Source organism: Drosophila innubila, assembly GCF_004354385.1.
Source record: "Drosophila innubila isolate TH190305 chromosome 3R unlocalized genomic scaffold, UK_Dinn_1.0 2_E_3R, whole genome shotgun sequence".
NCBI lineage: Eukaryota > Metazoa > Arthropoda > Insecta > Diptera > Drosophilidae > Drosophila > Drosophila innubila.
In genome coordinates, this window is record NW_022995380.1 from 15,551,092 (window position 1) to 15,576,677 (window position 25,586).

At 41.3% G+C, this 25,586-nt stretch overlaps 10 protein-coding genes across 10 annotated transcripts; 3 read left to right on the forward strand and 7 right to left on the reverse strand.

Moving 5' to 3' along the window:
• Positions 1 to 417: 417 nt before the first annotated feature.
• LOC117789578 (exocyst complex component 8) lies at positions 418 to 2,846 on the reverse strand. The gene is made up of 6 exons (XM_034628620.1): positions 2,758 to 2,846; positions 2,537 to 2,692; positions 2,137 to 2,470; positions 1,287 to 2,080; positions 692 to 1,221; positions 418 to 628 (listed from the first exon to the last, which is right to left on the reverse strand). Exons 1-6 carry the CDS (start codon positions 2,795 to 2,797, stop codon positions 443 to 445), a joined length of 2,040 nt encoding a protein of 679 aa, XP_034484511.1. The 5' UTR covers positions 2,798 to 2,846; the 3' UTR covers positions 418 to 442.
• Positions 2,847 to 3,354: 508 nt separating this feature from the next.
• Positions 3,355 to 4,388, forward strand: LOC117789405 (charged multivesicular body protein 2a). Its single transcript, XM_034628421.1, has 2 exons — positions 3,355 to 3,740; positions 3,812 to 4,388. Exons 1-2 carry the CDS (start codon positions 3,428 to 3,430, stop codon positions 4,258 to 4,260), a joined length of 762 nt encoding a protein of 253 aa, XP_034484312.1. The 5' UTR covers positions 3,355 to 3,427; the 3' UTR covers positions 4,261 to 4,388.
• Positions 4,385 to 5,323, reverse strand: LOC117789404 (UMP-CMP kinase). Its single transcript, XM_034628420.1, has one exon. It carries the CDS (start codon positions 5,289 to 5,291, stop codon positions 4,521 to 4,523), a length of 771 nt encoding a protein of 256 aa, XP_034484311.1. The 5' UTR covers positions 5,292 to 5,323; the 3' UTR covers positions 4,385 to 4,520.
• A 290-nt stretch (positions 5,324 to 5,613) lies between these two features.
• On the reverse strand, positions 5,614 to 6,519 carry LOC117789406 (DNA replication complex GINS protein SLD5). The gene is made up of 3 exons (XM_034628422.1): positions 6,342 to 6,519; positions 5,830 to 6,283; positions 5,614 to 5,767 (listed from the first exon to the last, which is right to left on the reverse strand). Exons 1-3 carry the CDS (start codon positions 6,465 to 6,467, stop codon positions 5,646 to 5,648), a joined length of 702 nt encoding a protein of 233 aa, XP_034484313.1. The 5' UTR covers positions 6,468 to 6,519; the 3' UTR covers positions 5,614 to 5,645.
• Positions 6,520 to 6,578: 59 nt separating this feature from the next.
• Positions 6,579 to 7,316, forward strand: LOC117789408. Its single transcript, XM_034628423.1, has 2 exons — positions 6,579 to 6,737; positions 6,802 to 7,316. The coding sequence occupies exons 1-2, from the start codon at positions 6,606 to 6,608 to the stop codon at positions 7,270 to 7,272; spliced, it is 603 nt and encodes a 200-aa protein (XP_034484314.1). The 5' UTR covers positions 6,579 to 6,605; the 3' UTR covers positions 7,273 to 7,316.
• LOC117789409 (phosphatidylinositol N-acetylglucosaminyltransferase subunit P) lies at positions 7,300 to 7,806 on the reverse strand. Its single transcript, XM_034628424.1, has one exon. It carries the CDS (start codon positions 7,781 to 7,783, stop codon positions 7,304 to 7,306), a length of 480 nt encoding a protein of 159 aa, XP_034484315.1. The 5' UTR covers positions 7,784 to 7,806; the 3' UTR covers positions 7,300 to 7,303.
• LOC117789410 lies at positions 7,635 to 8,206 on the reverse strand. The gene is made up of 2 exons (XM_034628425.1): positions 8,086 to 8,206; positions 7,635 to 8,028 (listed from the first exon to the last, which is right to left on the reverse strand). The coding sequence occupies exons 1-2, from the start codon at positions 8,121 to 8,123 to the stop codon at positions 7,749 to 7,751; spliced, it is 318 nt and encodes a 105-aa protein (XP_034484316.1). The 5' UTR covers positions 8,124 to 8,206; the 3' UTR covers positions 7,635 to 7,748.
• An 81-nt stretch (positions 8,207 to 8,287) lies between these two features.
• On the reverse strand, positions 8,288 to 9,175 carry LOC117790881 (60S ribosomal protein L34). Its single transcript, XM_034630489.1, has 3 exons — positions 9,158 to 9,175; positions 8,840 to 8,914; positions 8,288 to 8,779 (listed from the first exon to the last, which is right to left on the reverse strand). Exons 2-3 carry the CDS (start codon positions 8,902 to 8,904, stop codon positions 8,368 to 8,370), a joined length of 477 nt encoding a protein of 158 aa, XP_034486380.1. The 5' UTR covers positions 8,905 to 8,914; positions 9,158 to 9,175; the 3' UTR covers positions 8,288 to 8,367.
• Positions 9,176 to 9,515: 340 nt separating this feature from the next.
• Positions 9,516 to 11,520, forward strand: LOC117790348 (tRNA (adenine(58)-N(1))-methyltransferase catalytic subunit TRMT61A). Its single transcript, XM_034629776.1, has 3 exons — positions 9,516 to 9,799; positions 9,866 to 10,324; positions 11,160 to 11,520. Exons 1-3 carry the CDS (start codon positions 9,631 to 9,633, stop codon positions 11,480 to 11,482), a joined length of 951 nt encoding a protein of 316 aa, XP_034485667.1. The 5' UTR covers positions 9,516 to 9,630; the 3' UTR covers positions 11,483 to 11,520.
• LOC117790349 lies at positions 11,502 to 12,196 on the reverse strand. The gene is made up of 2 exons (XM_034629777.1): positions 11,928 to 12,196; positions 11,502 to 11,866 (listed from the first exon to the last, which is right to left on the reverse strand). Exons 1-2 carry the CDS (start codon positions 12,194 to 12,196, stop codon positions 11,539 to 11,541), a joined length of 597 nt encoding a protein of 198 aa, XP_034485668.1. The 3' UTR covers positions 11,502 to 11,538.
• Positions 12,197 to 25,586: the final 13,390 nt, after the last annotated feature.

Sequence of the window (25,586 nt, forward strand, 5' to 3'; positions counted from 1 at the left end):
GAGGCGCCAAAGCAGCCAGCTTTTGCTTGTATGTAATTTAGAGAATGATAAAAAAAAACCCAACCTCTTGTCTAAAATCAACAACTGTAAAATCCTATGTTTAATGCAGCTAAAATAACAACAGGAACCACAAAACAAAAAACAAAATGATAAAGTAAAACAAAAAGAAAACTTGTTTACACATTAGTTTATATAGAAATGAATCGTATATATATATATATAAATATATATATTATATATAGAATGTGGGCACATCTCGCGCCCAGCGAAAATTGTAATAAGCAAACAGAGAATAGAGTGCAGCACACGCTTCGATTTTTAATTTTACAAATATTATTATTATTGTGGTTATATATGTATATAATTATATTATAAATAATTGAAGCAAAACGAAAAAGAAAAATAAAAAATTATATATGTAATCAAAGTACATTATGTTTATCTAAAACACATCTGTCGTATAGACACTGCGCTGTCGAGGAACTGGAGCGCCCTGTTGTCGCGTTAGCTTCGTATGCAGTTCGCGAAGAGCCTCGCACTGACGACCCGATATCTGACGGAACTTATCGATGGCAATGGGCAGAAGATTGTCCACCAGAAAGATTTTGTTCTTCATCACAAAGTTGGGCTGCAAATTTAAATGTTTTATCAGCATTATAGAGTGTTAAATGTAAGCAATGGTTCAACTCACATCTACGGCCATGTCGCTGGGTGGCTTCAGAGCATGCTGTGCCAAAAAGAGATCCCGCAGCAGCTGTTCCAGACTCTGCATCAGCGCTTCACCTTTGGCCAGACAGCCGCAGTACTCGGTCAGTTGGAGAAATTGTCTAACAAAGACTAGCGTCGATTGTGTCAGATTCAGCCAAGTATCGCCCGTGGTCTGGACGCGCATATCAATGCCCAATGAGTCTAGTTCGTGCAGAAGTCGCTTTAAATTCGATTTAGTTTGCAGATTATACGGCTGCCAGCTCTCCTCGGTACGTCCCACTGCGTCCAGCAGACGCTGCTTGGACTCTTCAATTAATGCCTCCAGCGTTGTGCGCAGCAGACCCTCCAAATGGTAGCTTATGTCCAGACCAATCTCGGTTAGCTTAGTCGCGGGTTTGCGCACGCGCTCTACGCACTTGGCCACAGACTCCAAAGATGTGCCTTTCGTCAGATAGTGTTTAATCAGCTGGCTGGCAAAGTACTGCAACTCTGCATTGCACCACACGACGAGGGCTGTAAGAGGTTTAATAGACTTATAGAATCGCTCGCTTAGATGATAAATTGACAGATGTACTCACCACTGACGCATGCCGGCTGCTGTTCAAAGGCACTGAGAAAATCGCATGCCACCTGGGCAAGATCGCAAAAGAATAGCTCCGAGATTTCAGCATTGTTCCGGCGGGCCTCACGTTGTGCCACGCGCAGGCTAACCGTGCACACCTTGAGCAAGGTGGCACTAGCCTGTCGGGAGCGACCCATTTCCACAAGTATCTTGAGTGGTCGTTGAGCGGCGCGTAGTGCAATCTGTAAATTGCGATGGTGACTGTTGGAAAGTTCTTGGATAAGCACATTGGTTAGCTTTTGTTCCTGCAGTTTCACTTTGCTCTCAATCGCTTCTATCAAAGGCAACCTCTTTTTGTTCTCGGCAAGGCGAAGGTAATCCTGGGTACGCTTAATCTGCAATTGGGCGTCCTCGAAGTGACGTTGTGCCACCAATGTTTGAAGTTCCTCACTGGCAGTGCTCAGCCACTCGGGTGTTTCATCCTCGAGTGATTTAGGCTGTGCGTCACTGGGACTCTGTGCCGGCACCTTCTCAGGCGTAGCACCTTTCGATGGGGTCTGTTGTTGTTGCTGTTTGGCTCTTCCTGGTGGCTGTGGAGCTTGTCCCTTCTTTGTTTTCTTTTGTTGATCGAAGCGAAACGCTTCTTCCAACTTTTCAATCCACTCACTTTTTCCAGCAGCTGTTATGCTCTGATAAATCTTGGAACCGTCCGGCGTTATGATGTTAATGGCATTCTTGACGCCATCCAAATCCTTAATGTTTATCACAGCTATCTTCTTGGGATCGTATTCCGTGAGAAACTCCAGGCGTCTGTTAAAACATAGGTGTTAATATTTATATATTAGGTGTGGAATGTAGCTTCATACTTATCATGCTTGACTTTGCACACAATGAGCACATCGTTAAAGAGAAAGAAAAAGACACGCTGTATTGGACGGTAGTCATTGCCATCCAGCTCGATAAGGGCTCCCTCATTGAGGAATGTCTTGCCCTCGAGATTGCCATTAAATCCCTGCACCATTTCCTTGACAGCTCTTGTCGCATGACTGTTCTCCACATCCTCAGTAACTGCACTTCCCGTCTCCGCCTCAATGCTGTCCGCCTTTAAGTGACTGCTCGCCTTGCCATCTGTCATGGTGGCCAAAATGTTACGTTGCTCGATAAGAATATGCGACAGCTGATACATTTCCGACTCCAGATCTACATATATATTGTAATTGGATTGTTGAGATGAGCTTTGAGTGGAAAATATGGTTTGTCACCTACGTGATATCTCCTTAGCTGTCTGTATGAACTGCATATAGTTCTTTTTGCAGGTTTGCTTGAGAGTTGCCGACGTCTGTTCATTGTACGCCTCTATTTCCTTCTTGCGTTGTTGTAAATCACTCCCACCTACACATTCCCGTGTCAGTTCCTTTGTATCTGTGCGGGAGTGTAGTAAAATGTTTTATTTACATGTGGCCACATACACATTAAGTAGAGCTTACATTTGTCAACGCTAAAATTAATATCGTCGAATTCCTTCATTATTCACAAAATTAAACACAAAAATCTGCGAAAATTAAGGTGAAGTTTCTTGGGTGCAACCAAATTTTCAATTTGACTAAAATGGTACAAGCTGCCAGATCGGGAAATTTTGTAGGGTGGCAGCCTTTGCACCTGGTGGTAGTCTTCCACACCAGAGCTGGCACCCCCCCGGGCACAGCCGTCTCAACACTGACGACCAAAGCCTGCCATCACCGACAAAAAATGCAAATTTTAAAATGCAAAAAACTCAATAAAAAATTAATAAATTTGACGAAAATTAAACTTTAGAAATTAGACAAAATTAAGCTTAACATATGAAAAAAGGTTTGAAGTTCGTCAGCCGTCGAGAAGAGAAGTTATCTAATTTAATTCTAACCAAGAAAATTCTAAAAAAAATTATGCAAAAATTTAAAAAATTCTAGAAAATAAAAAATCCGAAATTAAGTACAAAAATAAAAAAAATCCAATTTCGGAAATGTACTTGTTTTTTTAAGTACAAAAAATCGAGCCAGATCGGAAACTCTTACCGAATGGGCAACCATCATAAAAATGAGTAATAATTTTCAAGCACTTCATTCCAATACAAAAACAGTTCTCAGGGCGTAAATAAATAGTTATTAATTTGATAAAATGGATTGGCTCTTTGGTAAGAAGATCTCGCCGGATGAGATGCTCCGCAAGAATCAGCGCGCCCTGAACAAGGCGATGCGGGATTTGGACCGAGAGCGCATGAAAATGGATCAACAAGAGAAGAAAATCATTGCGGACATCAAGAAAATGGCCAAGGAGGGTCAAATGGATGCGGTCAAGATCATGGCCAAGGATCTGGTGCGAACGCGTCGCTATTCCAAGAAGTTCATGCTCATGAAGGCAAACATTCAAGCGGTCTCCCTCAAAATACAAACGCTCAAATCTCAAAACACAATGGCCCAAGCCATGAAAGGTGCGTCCAAGGGGAGGAGATGGAGTCTGGAGGAGATTCACATTTTGTTAATCCTTTTCCTGCTCTTTCAGGTGTCACCAAGGCCATGCAGAACATGAACCGACAGCTGAATCTCCCGCAAATACAGAAGATCCTGCAGGATTTCGAAAGGCAGTCAGAGATGATGGACATGAAGGAGGAAATGATTAATGACGCCATCGACGACGCCATGGAGGATGAGGGCGACGAGGAGGAGACCGATGCCGTTGTCTCCCAAGTGCTGGACGAACTGGGCCTCCAGCTGGGCGAACAACTAGGAGATCTGCCCTCCGCCTCCGGCTCGCTGTCCGTTGCCGGCGGCGTTGGACCACAGAAGACACCAACGGCCGTAGCAGCTGGCGGAGTGGGCGGAGGAGCAGCTGCAGCTGGCGGAGGTGGTGGAGCGGGGGGAGGTGCGGCTGGTGGTAGTGGTGGCTCCACGCCCATGTCCGATGCAGACGCGGATTTGCAGGCGCGTCTGGATAAGCTGCGCAAGGATTAGTTTAGCACCGTTTCCGTCTCCTGCCCACTGTTGTTTTTAAGTAACACACAAAATGTTATTCACTTTGATATTCCTGTTTTTTTCCCCCGTCAAAAAGAAAATGAAAATCGCCTTACGAAATGTGTAAACTTTGAATTATGCTAACAAGCCTATATATTTCAGATAATTCAGATACGGGGGGAGGAGGATACAATTAGAATTACAATTAAACACAGAGGCATGCACAGAAAAATGAACCTAGTTAAGTAAGAGAGTAAGTTTCACTGGAAGCCGTGGGATACAAACACACGCTCCACATCCTGGAACACCTTGTCCGCATCCGGACTGGCGTCGATGGACTTGACCTGGCCGGCATTCTCAAAGTACTTAATGATGGGCATCGAGTCGTTGTTGTAAGTCTGGATGCGCTTCTTTAAGCTGTCCATGTTGTCATCGGATCTGCCGGATCCGCTCTGACCGCGTCCCAAGCAACGCAGCACACACACATCTTCGGCGCAGTCGAAGAAGAGCACAAACTGCATCTCCGTCTTGTCGGACATTTGACGATTCCAGCCATCCAAGTTGTCCTGGTTGCGTGGGAAGCCGTCGATGAGAAACCGCGATTTCCCGGAGTTCTTCATGGCATTTTCCAGCAGGGAACATGTCACCTCGACGGGCACAATTTTTCCATTGCGTATGTAATCCTCGATAAGCTGACCAAACTCGGAGCCCTCGCGTGCCCGCTCCTCTCTCAGCAGATCTCCGGCGGATAAATGGGTGAATTGAAAGCGTTCCACAATCTTTGAGCATTGCGTTCCCTTTCCAGCCCCAGGGCCACCTAATACAAAAACAACCTTTGGCTTTTCGCTGGACATGTTGTTGTTGTTGTTGTTTATGAGTGTTACGACCGGCGCTTGGTTGTGCAAGCTAAGGTAATTAGTTTTGCAAACGTTGTACTGATTATGGGAATGTTGGAATTGCTGACTCAGCAGTGCTCCTCCTTGGCCACAAGACTCAAGTGTTTTTGCTATACGCGTAAAAGCGCGCCACATTGACAACTGAGTGAACAGATGAAACGTGGAGGTGTGTAAACTGGGTATACCTAATTATTTCCAGTGGAAACGGAAGTTGTGACGTCATCGTCATGCGCCAGCTGTTCAACAATGTACCAATATATAGGTGGCGTATTTATATTTCTGCAACAAACAGAAGGTGGCGCTAACATCTTTTCAAATGAGCTTAAATTCGTGAACCAAGCCTGCGAGCCCGTTTATTGTTGCAACGACTATTAAAACAAGTTGTCAGCACTGCATTTACATTTGTAAATCAGCTGTGCGAATTTCGCGCCAACAACGCTTAAAATATGTATTAGAATAAATTTAAAATGTGTGTATTTATTGAGTTGTTTAAATGAGCTGCGCTTGATTTTTTTGAATTAAATCGGCCACCAACTGATAGGGTATTATATGCTGAGAGCCAGGCGTCAGATCCACCTCCTCATCGTCAACTCCCACGATAACGCCAGACACTGGACAAAAGACGGGCAATAATTTAGTTAAAAAAAAACACATTAAGCAATCGGAAACGTACCTGCAATATTCGCTTTCAGAAAGACATGGCTCATGAGATTGGGTGTGACAATGCGTTGCTCTGCTTCTCCACGCTGCTGGTTGGGCATATACTGAGTGGCCACTTTGTTGAAGTACTCATCCACATGCCCGGCAATGTCCTGGGCGTATTTCGCCTCCTCCGGGGACAATCGCTTGTCAGCAGCATCATGTGCCGCATCCTGATTGAGTATGTGCTGGGTGTAGGTCTCGATCTTTTGCAGGCGGCATCTCAAGTAACTGGCCATAATATAGCGAATGCGTTCCAGCTCCATTTGATGCACCACAAAGCGAAAGTCGTTCTTGTCCAGATCCTTCATTTGTTCCTCCATGTGTGCCACCTGTGAAAGCATCAATTCAAGCATGTCCGTCTGATGCTGCAGTAATTCCGGTGCATAAATTTCATTTGTCCAAGCGGTCTCCAGTATTTCCAAAACCTTAGCAAAGATAACGCCACAGGTTGCAGTTGATTTTGGTATGTAATTAATTGTTTACCTTTTGTGCGGTTATTGATTCTGCATCCTCATCGTCGTCATCCTCTTCATAGGCATTGGCTAAAGCAGCCTCAGCACTCAAGTCACGCTCATTTAAATCCTGTTCTACAATTTCGCTTTCCGACATAATTTTTTTTGTACTACTCTGCAATTATTGGCGCGTCTGCAAGTAAACAAAAGGAACAGCTGTTGGGCGCGATTATGTGTGAATGGCAAGAGCGTGCACAGTAAACAAAACAATTGCTCAACACTGGCATTGCACGCGATGGCAGCGACGACGACACAACAAACAGAATTTCAAAAGAATTTTCGCTTAATTGTTGAGAAAATCTTCAACAATTGGCAAAATTTACGTCTGGCTGTTGAGCATGGCATGGGCGGACGCAATGGCCAGCAGGTGAGACTGTGTTCCTTTCACATCTGTTTCAATTTCTAACCTAACAACAACAACAACTCGTCAGGTGGCCATACAAATCATGGAGTACACTTTTGAGTACTGCGTGGGCAACGAGAACATAACGCAGGGCGAGCTGCAGGAGGTGATCGAGGAGCTCATGGATCAGGAATTCAATACGCTATGCGACGATCACTCGATACCAGAGATTTGCCGCAATTTGCTGCGTTATAAACAAATGGCACTGGCGTCCCAGTATTCCCAGATTGAAAATGAGCTGAGCAAACTGCCACAGGGCAAGGATTGGTTACGTCCCGACGTGAAGATCACATACACACCCGTGGAAGGCGACTCGTCATCAGATGAAGACATGGATGAGGACGAGGATGATGGCGACGAGGCCATGAATGGCGATGAGAGCGAGGAGGAGCAGGCTGCAACCAGTAGCGGGCGGGTAACCCGCTCCCAGACCCGCAAACAGCAGGCGGAACAGTTTGTGGAGCCGGAGGATGGCTGGACGACTGTGCGTAGAAAGTAGAATAAATAAAATCCACATCCAAATCAATTTGTTAGTTATAAAAAGTGGCGTTTACTTCTTGCAAGTCTAAAAATCTAAGTGGTGGAATTGGCGATCGGGTTTTGGGTCTGTGCGTAATCTTGCACAGATTACATTGAATTGGAGGTGCTATTGGTGTATTCCGATGACCCGGAAGCTCTGGACGTTGACATTCGAGCTGCGACCAGGAGGTGAACTGTGTTTCCTTTGGCAGCACCAATTTGAGATCAACAACTGATGAAATGGAATCAATGTTGGGCGTCAACGACAGGTTGATGGCGGGATAGATGATGAAGGCGAAGGAGGCACCCACTAAAATCAGTATCGGCACAAATACTGCAAAATACTTGTCCGGCAAATGCGAATGAAGTTCCAGTTCCACGGGCAAATAAGCCCACGCCACGTATATAAAGAACAGCACTGTGAAGAGCATGTAAAATGCAAATCCATAGATCGCTCTATGCGGTGTCGGAGCTGGACTGTGCTCCGGCATCTTTGGGGACTTCTTCCCCTCCAAACAGCTTAATGGTGTCCTGGCAGAGCAGCAGGCTCTCGAAGAACGAGGTGATTGCAGTTCGTAAACTCTTCACTTGGTCAGCACTGAAGTGCACCACAAGCACATCCTCCTCCAAGCTCAACGTTTTCCTAACAAAGTTGCGACGCGGTTCCTGATCCACACTGAGCACGCGATAAGCAATTTCGGCGTGCCTTGGAGTGTCAAAGGGCACTCTTAATGTGCTGCAAATGAAATTACAACTTGATAATACAATAGCCAGCTTACTAAACTGCACTTACGATTCATTTGCTTTACTGACGGCGACCTGCTGTGGCATTATTAATTATTTTATGACGAGCAACTAATTTCTTTGACAACAGGCGCACATGCTTGTCTGCTCACACTGTGAATGGCAGTTTAGCAAAAGTCAACAGCTGTTGAGTTAGCAACGACACGAACCACAATTTAAACACCTTCACCCACCAATGAAATAATTAATGATAACGTTTCCAACTTGTATTTTCTTTATTACAAAATGCTTCCACGTCCAATTCTTAATTCAATGAATATCCTTAGCATATTTACTTCTTGGACTTGACAACGCCCTTGGGTGCGGGTTTCTTGGATGCAGTTTTGACAGCGGTTTTGCCACCGGTCTTGCCAGCGGGCTTCTTGGTAGCCGCCGCCTTGGTTGGCTTCTTCTCCACCTTCTTGACGGGCTTGACGAGCGCATCGCGCTGGCTCTTCAGCGCCTTGACAATCTTCTGCTCCTCGATGAGGAAGGCGCGCACAATGCGCTCACGCAGGCAACCGTGGCACAAGACTCCACCGTATGTGCGCGACACGGTCTTGTGGCGCTTGGACATGCGGGGACGCTCGCTGGGGCGGGATGGGGTGATGCCCTTAAGCTTCTCCTTGCACTGACCGCAGCGTGGCACGGTCTTGTTCTTCTTCACGTACTGGTACACCAGACGACCGCCAGGAGTACGCACACTGTAAACAAAAACACATCCAATTAGATTATATCAAAAGTTGGACTCACTGTTAACTTACATGCGCCTCTTGTTGGATCTGGTGTTGTATGACAGACGTCTCCTCAAAGTCAAGCGCTGGACCATGTTGCGGCTGCTGTTTCCGATTGTTTCCAATTCACATTACAGATGTTATTTATTCAAAAGTTCAGGTAACAAGATCCCATCAAAGATGCATAAAATAAGCAGAAAAAACAATGCGATTTACATAAGTAAGGTGGGATAATATGCGACAATTAATTGTCAATCATTGTGTAGTAAAATTTGCAATAATTCGTTAGCCGTTTTACGGATGTTCTTAGATTATTTGGCAAATTCACAAAAAGCAAGCTTTACATACTTGTAGTTAAAAAACCAAAAGAGGGAAAGAAGAAGCAAATCAACGTGAAGTTGGCTGCTGCTCTCTAACAGTGCTGCCAACTTTTGGGAGGAAAAAATAGCTGCTTATAGCTGGAAAGCCTCCGAAAAATAGCTATAATTTCAACCTTCCTGGCAACTTTTCTATGCAATTAAAGTGCGATATTCAAATTTAGTAAGATTTTCCAATTGTATTTTTTTTGTATTTTTCTTAATCTTGAAGCAAGAACTTTGAAAATTATTGCAGAGTTTTTTTTGCTAGAATTTTGTCGAAAATAGGCTTTAATTCGTGAACCAAGCCTGCCAGCCCGTCTTGACTATTTAAGCAAGATGGCAGCACTGACAATATATTTGGAAATCAGCTGTGCCGCTCGCGGTTTTACTTGGCCCACGCGTCTCTTGTTCCGGCCGCCGTATCCTGACATCCCGTAGTAACTGACATCAACAAACAAAACAATGAGTTTCCTGAAGCCTAAGACACACATTGAGCAGGGCGACGTAGTCATCCTCTATCTAAGTGTGAATTCCATGCACGCAATCGAAGCTGTACCCACAATAGTAAACAAGAAGGGCGAAACCATAGTGCATATCTTTCAAACACCCTACGGTTCACTTAAAGTTCAAAGTAAGTTGTGAGGTTTGATTACCACTGTAGATTCTGTTAATTTAATTCAATTTGTATTGCCGGCAGGTATTATTGGCGTGGAGTATGGAAGTCGGGTGGAATTGTCTAAGGGATGGGCGCACGTGCTGCAGCCAAATCCCGAACTGTGGACACAAACACTGCCTCATCGTACACAAATTATTTATACGCCTGATATAAGCATGATACTGCATCAGTTGGAGGTGCGTCCCGGTGCTGTGGTTATTGAATCCGGCACCGGCTCCGGTTCCTTGTCTCACTATTTTCTGCGCGCGCTAAAACCGACTGGACGCTTACACACATTCGACTTTCACGAAGCTCGAGCGGATCAGGCGCGCGACGAGTTCAAGCGACACGGACTCGCTGACTTTGTAACGGTCTACCACAGAGATGTGTGCAATTTGGGTTTCACCAGCGAACTCGATGGTGTCGCAGATGCAGTGTTTTTGGATCTACCCGCACCGGATTTGGCAGTGCCACATGCATTCAAGGCGTTGAAGTTGTCGGGTAAGTGAAATGCGACTGCCCAGTCACCGCTTGACAACAAGTTGTCAGCGCCCTTTGGCGCGTCGCGTCGCCGACTGCGGCAGGCAGGCACAGCAATCAAGACTTGCTTGCTTGGTTGCTTGGTCACTCAGTTGTCTCTCTGTCTTGGCCATTTCATTGTGTGTGACATTGAATGCGCCCGCTTTTGGCAGTTGACGTGGTCAGGCAGTCCGCTGCCCAGGTTTGTCACTCATTAGTGGAGCCAACTAAACTCGGCACCATTGCGCTTTTCGATTGCTGTGAGGATGATTACATCGCACTGCTGTACTCGTATCGATATCGATAATTACATAGCAAAGAAGCTGAATATTTAACATGCATATTTTAAATGAAACGTCGGAAAAAGAGTTATTGATAGTGATAAAAAAAGGGACGAATGGTGATTTAATCAAAGTAAAACTACCTCAAACCCAAAGTTTTCTGAAATAATTGTAAGAAGAAAAATAAAGAAAAAAAGAATTTTATTAGTCTAAAATACTGAGAAAGGCATTGAGAGTAAAAAAGTTGGGAGAATTCTATTTTTAAAAATTAAATATTATTTTGGATAGTAAAACAAATTTCGCATAATATTTATGATATTTTGAAACTCCTTAATTGTAGATATTTCTAAATACTATAAATGGTGCGATGTTTGTTGTTTTTCTGATGATTCTTTTTAAAACGTAGTAAAATTATTTTTTTCTCATAATTTTAATGTCCTAATTGAATTATTGATTTCCTACATTTTTATTTTCAAATTACATGCTGAATCGAAATAATATTACAATCGAACCTTTTAACAATTCGTTTATTTCAGGCGGTCGCTTTTGTTCGTTTTCGCCCTGCATTGAGCAGTCGCAGCGGTGTATTAATGTCTTAACCAAGTTGGGCTTCAATGAGATTTGTTCCATGGAGGTGCTGCAGCAGGAGAGCGTGATTAAAACCCGCACATTGCCCGTCATTGATCTGGAGTTCCTCAAGGCGCCCAAAGAGGTCGAAGCAAACACAAACGAAGACAGTAAAACAAAGGAACCCAAGGAGCTGAAGAAGTATTTAACTTCAAGTAATCCCCAAGTGCTGCCCGGTCATACGGGTTTTCTAACTTTTGCCACACTGCCTCCTAACATACCCAAAGCATAAGAGTATGATTTATTTTTGATAAATAAATTTATAGTTTTAATTTGCCTGTTGGATTGTTATTCGTAGTCAAAGGAGTAATCATCGAAAAGCTTGCGCTCCATACTCTTGACGCCGCCACAGTGATAGCAACGTTGTTGCAGCTCCAACTGCTGGCTCTTGCGGCTCGAGGATTTGCGTGGTAGCGCCCATGGCATGCGCTGCTCCGGTATGGCAACCTGAGTGCGTTCCGGATTGCCGCTGCACGTGGGACAGCGGCCCACAACGGTCGGCTTGGGCAGCATGCCATAGATCAATGGCCCTGGCGGTGGCACGCCGTAAACGGTCACAATCTGTGGTAGGCTGGAGTACGGACGCGTTGGAAATAGTTTCTCTCGATTTAGGAAACTGTGGAGAGTTGAATATGAGTTAGTTGCTGTTGCTGTTGTTACTTAATTGATTGTCATACTTGGGTCTGGGTTGTAGCCACAGATTATTCATACGCTTGCTGCTCATGATGTCACCCAGTTTCTGCAGCAGCCGGAGATTTTCACGTTCAATTTGCTGCTGGCGTTCCCGTTCGTTCTGCTGCTTCTTCCACTTGCGCTGGACATGATCGTGCTGGCGTGGCGACTTTGTATCAATTGCCGGACGTGCGGACATCACTTTCTCGCGATGCTGTGCATACCGCAATTGCTCCCAGGGCTGCTGCAGCAATTTGTCGCGTCTCGAGATCATTGTCTGGTGTTTGGTGGTTGCAACCGAAATGGAACCGCTGTGAATGGTGGATGGTTTGGGGGTTAAGCGGTTTTAACTGCATGTTTACCATCACAAACAAACATTGGTGCGTCCATAACAACAACCTTGCCAGGACAACGCAAGCTCACTCCGGGGGCCACTCAACAAATATTGCACAATCATGCTCACAGATTAAGTTCAGCTCGGCGGCGGCGGCTTTGCTCAGCTGTCTCGACTGTCTATCCAAACAGTGACATCCCTTGGACTTGACTTGCAAATTTGCAGACCAAGCAACACTGTTACATAATTCTCATTGCTTTCGGTTCTGATTCTGATTCTGGTTTTGGTTTTGGTTTCGATTCTGTTTCTGTTTCTGGTTCGACTCCTGCCGCTTGTTAGGCAGCCGGCGGCTCGTTCCCTGGTTCTTGTGTAGTAGCCGCTCTGTTCTTGCGACTTCACTTGGTGTGGCGGCAAATTTTGCTTTCTTCTTTCAGCTTCTTCAACTTGTGCTCTGCTGTTGCTGCTGCTGTTGCCGCTCATATGTCAACCGGCAACTCAGTTGCTGCCGTTCTAAACTCTGTTTAGTGTTTGATTGATGCTAAGTGCTTCTGCCTAGCTCATATGCAAGTACATACTTAATGCTCATACCAAGCTTTCAATAATTTCTTACTAAACTTTATTTGGTTCGCCTCTAAAGGAAGTTTATTTCCCTATGTACATATAGTATATTGAGACTCTTTTGATAGGTATTTCACCACTAATCGATCTAACTGCCGGACTTGGTTACAAGTATAACAAAATTGATCTACTGATAAATAAAATGTTTGTGTAATTGTTTTAAATTATTCTTTATAAACATTTTCAATAGTAAATAAAATTAACTTATCATAAAAACAATTTAATGACTGATAAGATAAATAAATAAATAAATAAATAAATAAATAAATAAATAAAATATATCGAGGAGTATGCAGCATTTTCACTTTTCTGGTTTCAAATTCTTGATATATTTATTTTATAAAAATAAATTTAATTTTACTATAATCAATTGAAAATATTATTATTTAGATTTAAAAAAAAATTAGAAACAAATTAAATTAAACGTATAAAATTTTAAATTAAGAACATAAGAGATTAAAACATGTAATTGATTCATTAAAAATGTCTCAAGAGGAAAAAATGGAGTGAATCAAATTAAATGTCATATATTGAAAAAAATGACATTCCGCCAGAAAATCGGTTAAGATTTAACAAAGTTAGGATAGTTTTTGGGTTTTTGAAAAACTGTCAAGTATGATATATGACAATGATAGAATAGAATTAAAATTTTAAATTTTGATTCTAAATCAAATTAGAGTTGAGATGTAAATTTTAATGAATATCAATTTAGCTGATTCGATTTATCGTCAAAAAAATTAAATTAAATTTATTGTTGAAAATAGCTTCCGCAAAATTGACATTTAAATTTTCGATGTATTTTTCTATTAAGCTTAAGTCTTTAAGATTATTTTTTGAGTTACAATACTATGTATATATTTTTTTTTGTGAACACATACTTGTTAGTTATTTTAATTGTAGACAAAAAAGTATAAAAATTTCTAGGTAATATGATGGGCCAGTTGATGGGAAGTCATCTTATTGTTGTGTAACACTTCAAGTGCGTTATTGTGTGTATTTGTCTATTCTATTCGTAGCTATATTACTGTCCCAAAGGGTCCAGCAATTGTTCTGCTTTTGAGTTTATTAGCCCCCCGTTGGGGCGTCTTACAAATGCGTCTATTGTTTTTGCCTGCCTTCGTGTTGCAAGCAGCATTGCGTGTTGTTGTTGCTGCTGTTGTTGCCAACAAGTTGCTGGGCCAAGTGGCCAACTGTAGCCGACAACTGTGTTGCTGCCATTGGGCGTGAGTTTGCACTATTATCAAATTAAAAGCAACGCCGCTTATTGGTCAGTTAATTGGAAGATCTGTAATTTGATATTCGTAACGTGTTGCTTATCACAGCTCTTGTTGTTGTAGTTGCTGTTGTTGTGTTGTGTTTCATTGTTGTATTTGTACAATTACCTTGTTAGCTGATCGACAACTGTAACGGATTGCCATTCAGTTATGCCTATATACCATCAGCCATAACCCATAGCCCATCGCAACCCACAACTCATAACCATGGCCAGTATGAAAACTCGTCTCTTGGGCCCCTATCTTCGCAATTTGTTGCTGCTGGCAGCGTCACAACTAAACACCTGCTTATTTGTGCATAAATTTCATATAGAAATGCTCATATTTATTGAAAATACTCGTATTTATAAAATGGCATATAATTGCGCTCGATGTATGCCAGTGTGTGTCTTGGTGTGTGCAAGTATTTGTCTGTTTGTGTGTGTGTGTGTGTGTGTCTGTGTATATAAGGGGGGTGCATTGCTGCCCGCCAGCAATGTGGCCAGTTTCTCACCTTTAGAAGCCGACCAACAGTCGCAGATGGCAAGCCAACGACAGCAACAACAACAGCAACATCAACAGCAACAGCAACAAAATGATGCCAGAGGTTGCTTGCTGCTACTCTTAAGTTGGTTATGATGAAACCTTGAATGAACTACAAACTTAATTGAAATTTGTAAAACATAAATAAGACAAGTTAAATATTTTCAGTAATTTTAATTGCCAAGCACCAACTGGCTTAGATTAAATTATATATATATCGTAGCCTTTACACAAAAGTGTAACAATTCTAAATCTGTAACTTAAAAGTTTTTTTTATGTTTCTCTAATTAATTCTGCCATCACAATAAAATATGATTTCCTTTTCTGGTGTATATTACTAAAAATTAACAGTTATTGCTCTTTTCATTGTACTGGCTTTAATCGAAAACCATAAAAGTTGTCTGTTTTTCTTACGAATTTCAATATTTTAAGTTGCTAGACACTTATGGATTAAAATTATAGCAATCGACTATTTATCTATATAATCATTTAGATTATATTCGGAGTCAAATAATAAATAAGCTGCTCTTTAAACCTCAATGGAAACTGTTTTCAAACGACCCTTCAAGTTTTTGTGACTGTTGTTAATTTATTTAAAAACCGTGGTTATAGAAAAAAGTGATAAAAAATTACTTAAAAATTTATGAAATTGAAATTTCATATTCATAACTCTGCCTATAAATATAAATATGTGTATAATTTCATAATTATTGCAATGTCCTTGCTTATCTATAACTTTTAGCAATTTTTAAAGTTTAACATTTTCTTAAATCGTTTAAAGACATATTGCCCTAGTCTGTTTATTTGTTTTTGATATGCTGTGATTTGTTACCAACGAGTTTCCCATTTTTGATGCCACCGCGAATCGAACAGGCGGTTGTTAATGCTCGGCTATTGTAGAGTGCAGTAAGTTTTGGGTTAGTACTCGCATATCATATACAAAGTGCATACAATAACTGGCCTGTCCATTTATTACAATATGCGCCGGCAACGCCAGGCAACAACAGCAACAGTCGAAAAACTGCGATTTGCTGTCAGCTAATAATAATAATTTCGATATTGAAAATACGTTTTCTTAGTTAGGTACGACACTAAACGATTTCGCCCATTTGGAGTGATGTTGTTGTTGTTGTTATTATTCAAGGATCGACAGTGCTAAAAGTCAGGCAAGCACTGCAGTAACAGCAACATCAACGGCAACGGCAACGGCAACACTTGCAACAGGCAACTTGCAACGGGCAATACCAAGAGGCAAACTGGCAACTGGCAACTGGCAAACAGGCAACATGCAGCGTGCAACGCGCTCAAAGTTGACCGTTGGTGGGGGCGGTGCTGTTTGCTGCTGCTTCTTCTTCGAGCGTTTTGCAGACAGGTGGTGTGTTGGTGTCGATGTTGCTGGGTCGCCGCTCGCTTGGTGTTCAATATGAGCCACAATTGAGGCATTTAATCGAGCATCTCTTAACACGCCTTGGAATGTTGACTTATTATTGGCCATGCAGCCAATGCAGTTGCCACAGTTGCTGTTGCTGTTGTTGCTGTTATTGCCGTTGCAAGTTGCCAGTTGCCAGTTGTTGGCTCTCTCTCTACGGTTACGGGTCCCAAAACATTAGTGTGGGCATCGCTTGTGTGTCTTCGTCTGCGTCTGCGTCTGCCTCTGCGTCGGTGTCAGAAGTCTGTAGTTACCTCACAGTAAAAGCGTTTATCATCATTAGACTCAATCTAAAGACGTTTTGGCTGGGGTTATCATGTTGATTATGTTGTGTGAAAACAAATTACATTTTCTGCTCAGGCTTTAACACCATTTGTATGCGCCTATGTTGTCGTTGCACATTGTTGTTCTTCTTGCCGTTCTTGCTGTTGTTGTTGTCAGCTATGTTGCTGCTGCTGCTGCTGTCGATACTGTTGCCAAGCTTAGCTGCTGCTGGCTAATTGTGAAACTGCTCGAAAGATTCAATTGTGCCATTGACAAACCAATTGGTTGCTCAATTTTGTGAAAGCCTTTTACCAGCTCTCTCTCTCTCTCTGATTTGCTGGGCCGTGAGAAAATTGCAAATCAAAAATATTTCTGCTATTGCCAATAATTGCTCGATAAAATTGTGCTCGCTAGAAGCAAACTCAGCAACAATATGAGAAAGAACTTGGTAATAATTTTGCTTTTGGGCCTTGTCTAAGACACAGCTGTGTTCTATATTGTTGTTGTTGTTGTTGTTGCTATTGTTGCTGCAGCTGCCAACATGCCACTTGCAACTGCAACGGCAACGGCAATGGCAACTGCAACAACAACAATAAAGTTAAGCTAAGTTTGACCCTGACCGTCTAATGACACTGTGCAGCAAAAAATGCAAAGTTTGTATATAAAAAAAAAAATTTTAATTTTATTTCTTAAGTGCAATTTAATTTAAAAATTATCAAAAAACTATAATTTTGCTTTCTGGATTTTTATGTTTTTGTTAAAGCTTTCCATAGTTGTTTATTCCTTAAATTATCTTTAAAAGAGGTATACATTTAATTTTAATATTCGGTTATGTATTTTTAAATGTTCACTTTGGCTGTTTAGTGTTTTTTTTTATCGTCTTGGCAGAAAAACAAAAAGCGAACTTGATTTTGCCCAGCCAATAAGCATTTTTATGCACTTTTAAATGTAATGTTTGTTGTGGTTGCTGCTGTTTGTGCTGTTAAGATAACATTTTCTGATTTGTGCCACACACAAATACAAATACAAAAAAATACAATTAGAAACACAGGCCAGGCCGTTAACTATTTATCGAGGGTCAATGTCACGCCTTGACGCCTTCGCCAATATATTTAAGCTGACTTTTTGTCACAATTTATTGCATTTGGCTATATCTTGTCTATGTATATGTTGTGTGAGTGTGTGTGTATCACTGTGTGTGGCATGTGCGCAGTTTTCTTGACTTTGGCTTGCCGTTTTATCTTGTCAACGCAATCGTCTATTAGTTTTTCTTTTTTAATTAATTAACAATGTTCGCATGGGTATCAATGGCGAAAATGGTGTGGCTTGGTTGCTTGGCCCAGGTTTATTTATTTATTGTATTTATTTTATATATTTATATTTTATTTGATTTTATTGAATTTTTGGATTTTTTTCGATATATTTGTTAAAGACTGTCGCTTGCAGTGAGTGGAAAAAAATGTACATGACTTTTAAAGGGGCCAATTAAATGTGGAAATAAAGAAATTAATTAAATAGAAAAGAAAGTGAAGTGGTAACTGAAATTGTCCTGGCATTTAATACTTGTCTATTTAGTCTTACTTTTTATATTAAAATGGAAAGTTAATTTTATTTGTGAATGTCCACAGCCATTGGTAAGCTGATTAAGCTTCAGTTCACTAGACAACTGGCACTATTAAGCTGACACTTGAGCTCCTGGTGGGGAACTATGTTCTTGGTAACCTTTTTGGATACCCCTTGCGGAGATTAGCGTGTTCAACTTGCATAATCAACGTATACAGTCAAGTTTTAGCTGGGAATTCAAGACTCACATACCAAAAATAGTTGCAAGCTCTGAGTAATAAAATTCAGTAGGTAAAATAAACTTTGTCAAGACGCCGCCATCAGACTTGCCGTCAATAGTGGACTACGAGAGCTAATTGAGCCATTTTGAAGTCGACAATAATCGGTTGTGAGTACCCATTGCAACCTGCATGGGTATTCGAAATGGGCAAACCCACACTCATTGGCCAACGCCTTCACAGGCCAGAGATGCTAACTGATCCGCTGACTGCTGACTGTGTCAACTCGAATGTGCAATAAAATTAAAGTTTTGTTTATGAATGGAATTACACGGCGTCCTGCAGACCAACTGCAATGGCAAAGGCATCGACAACGGCAACGGCAACAGCAAAGACAACGACAACGTCGACATTTAGCAAGAGCAAAACGCAGCTGGAGCTCTGTCCAAAGAGACAGATAGTGAGCGAAAGAGAGAGGGAGAGACCCAGCTCAGATTCACAGACACTTCATCTAAATGTCAGGCCATATCTAGCGACATTCGCACAACCTACCAGTCCGCCGGTGTTAGCCCTCAATTTCAACACTCGCATTCGCACTCAGTGTTCAGCGTTCAGCGCTCGGCATTCGGCTTTCAGTTTGGACAACGTCGTCGGCGGCTCTTTGGCGGCTGCTTTTGCCAAATCAATTGAGCCGCCTGCAAACGAGCTTAAACAAATGACTTGAGAGTTGCTAAGGCAAACTGGCCCCGAGGAGCGCTCAAGATCATTAGTATAATTTAAGTAAATTAAACGCAGCGATTAGGCCAGGATGCAAACGGCAACGTCGTCCACATCTACATTCACAACTACACAAAAAAAAAAACACATCTCCCGGTGAAGTCAAGTTGGCAAAACGCTTGTGTTTATTTAAATTTATTGTAACATTGACTCTGGACGCGGCGTGGATGGCGATTTCAATTTGTAAAACAAGCGAGCAAACAAGCTGTTAAAATATAATGATTGGCACCAAAAGATGCAACGCGTCTGTTGCAAGCAGATCCGATACTCCGAATACTCGTACTTGGTGCATTTGTATCTGGGTTAAACTATCCGCATATGCATATCGCTCTCCTAACTAGCCATTTGTAAATTTATGTGGCGTTTGCTCATTGTCCAAAATGCTTATGCTCATACCTTATGCTTATGATTGGTAATACAGCGATGCATAAACCATTTGGCATTGAAAACTTCGGACTGTGGATATGCGGATACTACATTGTTCGCCAGAAGTTTTTACAAGCCAAGCGCGCCAGTTTCCCACACAGACAATGGACACTCCAAAAAAAAAAAAAAAAAACTGTGGCGGCGACAACCACAGTCAATGCAACAGCAACAACTGGCAGTTGCCAACGACTGCCGGCTCTGGTCGCTAGCTACAGCAGAGACTCCAGCACACAGAACACAGATCACAAAGGCTGCCCCAGACAGAGTTACAAGCGCAATGGAACAATGAATGCAGTCAGCACCATTCGAACAGTGGTGAAAGTGCCAAACTGGCTAAATGAATATTCGATAGTGGAAAGCGAATTGCCATCAGTATTGTAAGCGTCTTCAAATACATACACTGATCCTAATTGGCCTATTAGAAAACGATAGTAAGACATACGAGAAGATGGCTAATAAGATCTTACAGTAACTGTTGAAGCGAACAAAAGAGGGACTTGAGAAACTCTTTAATGCATATCCCAAAAGTAAAGAATAATATATTTTCGGTCTTTAACTTTACATATGTTTATGAATTAGTCTTAAACAATTCGGAACCACTTTACGCATAACTAACTTTAAAAAGAGACCTAATAAATTATTCAAAAATGCCAAAAATAAATCAGAGTGCAAATTCACAACTATAACGACCTTCTGAATATTATGCTTTGCTAAAATCCCTCAAAATATTTCCAGTATGCATTTCACATATTTGTTAAAATATTTCTGCGCATTTAGTTAACTGTTTTGCCACACTGTGCTTGGTCCAAGTCTTTGGCAATTGACAAAAGCCAACGTAATGCAGCAACAAAACAAATAAACAGTCAGCACTGAGAACAGACAAAACAGCAATTCATATTTGCTCTGATTTATATGGCGTCTAGAAGTTTTCCATTTTTATTATCATTATTATGATTACGATACTTTTTTTCCCAGGCACAAAAGACGCTGTGGAGTGTACAGCAAACGGACTCGGTTGTAATCAATCAGGCGGAGCAGACGCTTCAGAAATCTGTTTGAGAGTTTCATCTTTCTGTTCTGTAAAATAAATGTGCTTTAATTTGCAAGTTTGTGTCCTAAGTCTTTCATTTAACTGCCAAGTTTGTGTCCTAAGTCTTTTATTTGGCCTGCCACACACAAAGTGCTGGGCGTTTTTTGTCTGTTTGTTGTTGTTCCACAGAATTGTCATTAAAGCACCACACACAAACTGACACACATACACACACACACACACACACGCACACACAGATAAAAGAAGAGGGTGTGCAAGCTGTATTCTGTGATCTGGGCAATGTCAATTGCTGCAACGCCAAAGATCTGCATTGCTTGATATTCTAATTGCTGAAATTGTTTGTGGCAGACAAGTGTGTGTGATTATAGTATGCGCCATGCCCAATGAATAATCATTGAAATCCGTTCGCTGTTGCTGTTGTTGTTGTTGTGGTTGTTGTGGTTGTTGTTTTTGCTGTTGACAAGAGCAAACACCCGCATGTAGCCAGAGTCTGCGACACAGCCTGGTGGTGGTCCTCATTGTGTCGCACTGATCCAAATCGCTGAGCCAAAGCAAAGCATCAAATTTTAGCAATGCTCGTTTTCAGTTGTTGCTGTTGTTTTTCTTGTTGTTGCTGTTGTTGCTGTTGTCGCTGCTCTTGCTTTTCCATCAGATATGAAAGCTGGAGCGTCGTCGTCGTCGTCGTCGTTGGCGTCGCTCGTCTGCTCCTCGCCCAACGCAGTTTTCGGCTTGATTTTCTTAATTAAATTTTTGCTACGCCGATGCCAAGGCTTCGGAACTACATAGCTGCAGCTTCTCCTGTCCTGCTTGTTTAACCCGATTGCCTGCTGATGATGCCGCAGCTGCTGATGCTGCTGATGATGATGATGATGTGTGCTTTATAAGTCTGTTGTAGCGCTTCGACGCAGTCGCTGATTTGACGTTACCGATAGGGTTTTCGGTGCTTGTTGCTCTTGTTGTTGTTGTTAACACACTCCCACATTTTCAGAGGATTTTTTTTTGTTTTCATTTATATATTTATTTTTATTTTAAGGAGTAGCTGTGAAGTACTTGAACCTACTTAAAACGTTTTATTCCTGGCTACGTCGAGTAGCTAGTTATTATTAAATATTTTATATTCTTTTTAATGGGCTTAAATCAACAAATTATGTTTATTGTAGATTTTTAGATAACTTTACATTTACTAAATAGTTGAAATATTATATTTAATGAACTGGCAACTTATTAAAGCCGTCTCGATGTGTTATCTGCTAACAATTATCGCACTTGCCTTACGAGTATAAAAGCCACAGCCAGTTTAAGCCATAATTTAATAGCCTTCAAAGGAGGCTTCTCTCATTAACCCATCACCCATCTTGTCGCCCAAAAGTTGACCCGCGCTCAACTCGACCCACAGCTCGACCCGAGTCTCTCATTTTGTGCAACGAATGAAGAAACAACAACAGCAACAAGAGATACAACAACAATATGAAAATGCGCCTACCAACATCATTTACATCATCATTCACAATAAAATAAAAGTGCACACGCCCACTTAAAGGGCCTCATAAATTGTGTCGAATAATCAGTTTCAACATAATTTATTGTAATTTACGAGTGCCGGCAACGTGGCAGAAGCAGCATCAGAGAGTAGTAGAGTAGAGTGGTAAAGAGTTGAAGCCAACAGATCTATAGTAACTTAGTAACAACATACAGTCCAGTTGCTAGATTCCAGACCCAACCTGAATTCGTATCCGAATTCACATTGCGCTTAAAAGTTGAGTTGGTTGGTGAATTTTTTTTTATTATTACTATTTTTTTTTTGTAGAGCGTCTCGCAACTAAATGCTACAAATGAAAATCCTAAACGGCACATTGAAAGCATCTTGATAAGAACATTGAAGGCAGCAATGAGCTCAAGTTGTAGGTAGAGTTTGGCTTATACTTGTAAAGTTGGCGTGCGAACACCTTGGAAACACAATATTTCAATGCCTAATAATATTTTTAGCGCTGCTTTCAATATGGTTTCATAGCCCGCAGTAGAAAAGCCTGGAAAGATTTCTTAACCAAAGTATTCCCTCCAGTTAGTTGCGGCTATTGTAATTGAAACTATTGTTTCCTTTTGTGTACTCACTTGAAGCTCTGCAATTGCTGCCAAACAGCATTTATATCAATCACTCAATAAAAATACAACGATCAATCAATTTCGACAATCATAGCCAGAGACGATAGAGATAGAGTGAAAGAGAGAGAGAGAGAGAGAAATCTGAATGCAGAGATTGATTTGAGCGAGTTGACTTTGTGATCGGGCCAAACCTGGCCTCATCTGGTCGGATCTGCAGCAGGTATTGTTGGCCCGGTACCGGACCGGAATCATCCCAATCAGAAGAATTGAAATGTCACTGTAATAAACTTCAAGCGTCAGCGCGATAAAGCCTCGTTCATTTCCACTTGACGTACTGACAGCACACTGTCCTGGCCTATTATCGCCACTTGCAATCATTCAAAGCATCATCCAAGCGACAGTAGCCCTATTAAATACTCTCCCTCTCTCTGTCTAACACTTAACTTGGTTAACCTTGTCTCTGATTTGACCAAAGATATTCCCCCAAGCTCGTTATAATATTTTAAAGCCATAAGAGCAAAAGGCGGCACAACAAAGTTTCAAGTGTTTCGATTGTGCAGTTTTACTTTTAGCTCATTTAAATAATTAGAAAATAAATAAAAAGTATGAAACTACATACTATTAATATAATCATTGTTTTAATCAAAATATATACTTTACTGGAATTTAGGATAAGATTTTTTTGTGATCCAAATAGTCCTGACAAAAATTTAAGAAATAGACTGTGAAACCAAGACAAAGTAGAATTTATTATTTAATTTTTCAAAATATTAGTAGATAAGATTTCTTCGAAACTGTAATTTCAGTCTTTTTTAAGTTATCACAAAAATGCTAAATAAAATTTCGAATAGTTGGGATATAAGTGCAGCTGTTACTTCTTGTTATATTTGGATCAAAAAAATTATTTTCCAAAAATTTACTTGCAACACTTTTTTGGTTGGATTAGTTAATAGTTGCGTAAATGACGTTTCAATACAAAAATAGCTGTCAATATCTCTAGCAGACAAAACTAGCAACTTGTCTAACTTAATACTCCGTTCAATTTGGGGAGTTTTGCACGTTCCGCTTACAAATATTTGTTTACAATATGTAATGGAAAATCTGTTCTTTGCGGTTTTGTGGCTCGACAATTACTCAGCTGGATAGGCGTGTGCAGAACTCAAAAGAGCAAGCAAGTTTGTTTAGGTTCAAAGTGCTTAGTCTGAACGCTGATTGCCCGACTGACTCGGAAGACGGTCAAAACTTGAACGCCTTGTTGACCAGGCCATTGCGCATCTTCCCAACGTAATTTAAACTAAATCGGTGCGCTCGCCAAACTGCGTAGAGCAACGTAGCAGCAGTTGCCCCCAACAAACACACGCATACAAACTATAACTACACACACAAACACACACACACACAAACAGTATGAACTGGGGTCTTGTTGGATCTTAAGTGCGCCTTGACTCTGTCTTTGGTCGCTCTGTCTACTCGTAATAATCAATTATTTCTGTGTAATTTATGGTAATGTTCAGTCATGATGGATTGACTGCTCTAATGTCGCTCTAAATCTTTGTACCTGGCTTGGGCTATGCTGCTTGTAGCGGCACCGCACATGGCCACAGTTCAAAACAGAGCAGGCTCAGACTCAGGCTCATGCTCAGAGAATGTTTCAGGCAAAGCCTGAGACTGGGACGACGACGACGACGACTGCGACTGCAACTGCGACTGCAACTGAGGCTGAGACTCAGGCAGGTGCAATTGCTCAGTACAGAGCTACAAACTAAGCTCTCCCACTAAAAGCAATCTGAGTCTTTCAACCTGCCAAACAGCTACGTTTTACAATGGAGCAAATTCAGAAAGAAAACCAAGAAATTATTAGAGTAAAAATAATAACAAAATTGATTATTTTGCTGTAATTAGGACATACATAACAATTTTATTATTTAAGAATTTTTTAAACAATCTTAAAATAATAAATATCTTTTGAATTTAATAAAAAAATTTATGTTTCTTAACAAAATTGGAAATTCACTTTTTTTTATAAGTACAATTTATAAAGTGTATTTAAATGGATAGTAAAAATTAATATATTTATGTTAAAAAATTAACTTGCAGTGTCCACTGTGCACCTGCTTCTTTACTTCCGTCACTGTGCGATGCGAATCGTCGCTCGTCCCGCTTCACTTCGCCTCCGTCTCGGTTCAGTTGGGATCGGCTGTAATATGTAGCATATGTTTTCGTAAGTTTTTCTTGTATTTTGTTTAATGGCAGCTTAGATTACAAGAGCTGCTCGAATTGTGCATCAAAGGGGAAGCTGAACAGGCAGAGGCGAACGATTCTCTTGGGCACATTTTCGCATGTTGCGCCGGCTTCCAATGGGGTTGGCTGCTCGGAGTCTCTCGCTGCCCTGGTGCGCCATGTAACTGATGTTTAAAATTGCTGTGTGATTTTCGTGGCGAAATTAATGTTAAATAAGCTTTTAGTTTATGTCCCGCCACAGCGTTGATCAATTTCTTCTCAGTCACCCGGTCTGGCCCCATCTTCTGCTTGGCCGCTCTGCATTCTAATCGCAGCACCGTTGCCTTCTCCACAACTGTTTTGCTTGCCCTTGTGCCCCTGTCCCCCTGTCCCCTTTGTCCTCAACCCAAAACAGCATCCGCGTGTGATGATGGTGCAGGTTTGCTTTTTTTTTTTTGTGGCGCGTCGTCTTGTTTATGTGTAAATTATGCTTGTACACATTTTATTTACAATTGTGTATAAATTATAGACGAATTATTATGTTTTCTTACCCCCTCCCAACTATCCTTTGCGGCTTACATATTAATATAGCGTCAATGCACACTCTGACTTGGCATTTTCTCTACGGTCTGTGGCCTATTTGAAATTCAAACGTTTGAGTTTCAATATATGGGCTAGTTAGACTGAGGATTACTCTGTGCTTTACAATCAACTGGGGAGTATTGGTTGCACTGAAATGAAGAAGTTTTCAAAACATTTTTATTTATTTGAAAATATTTTATTGATTTAATGATAAATTAGATATAGTTATGGTCACTAGAACTCTGTAAAGACTAATAAATTTGAAAAAAATCAATCTTCTCTA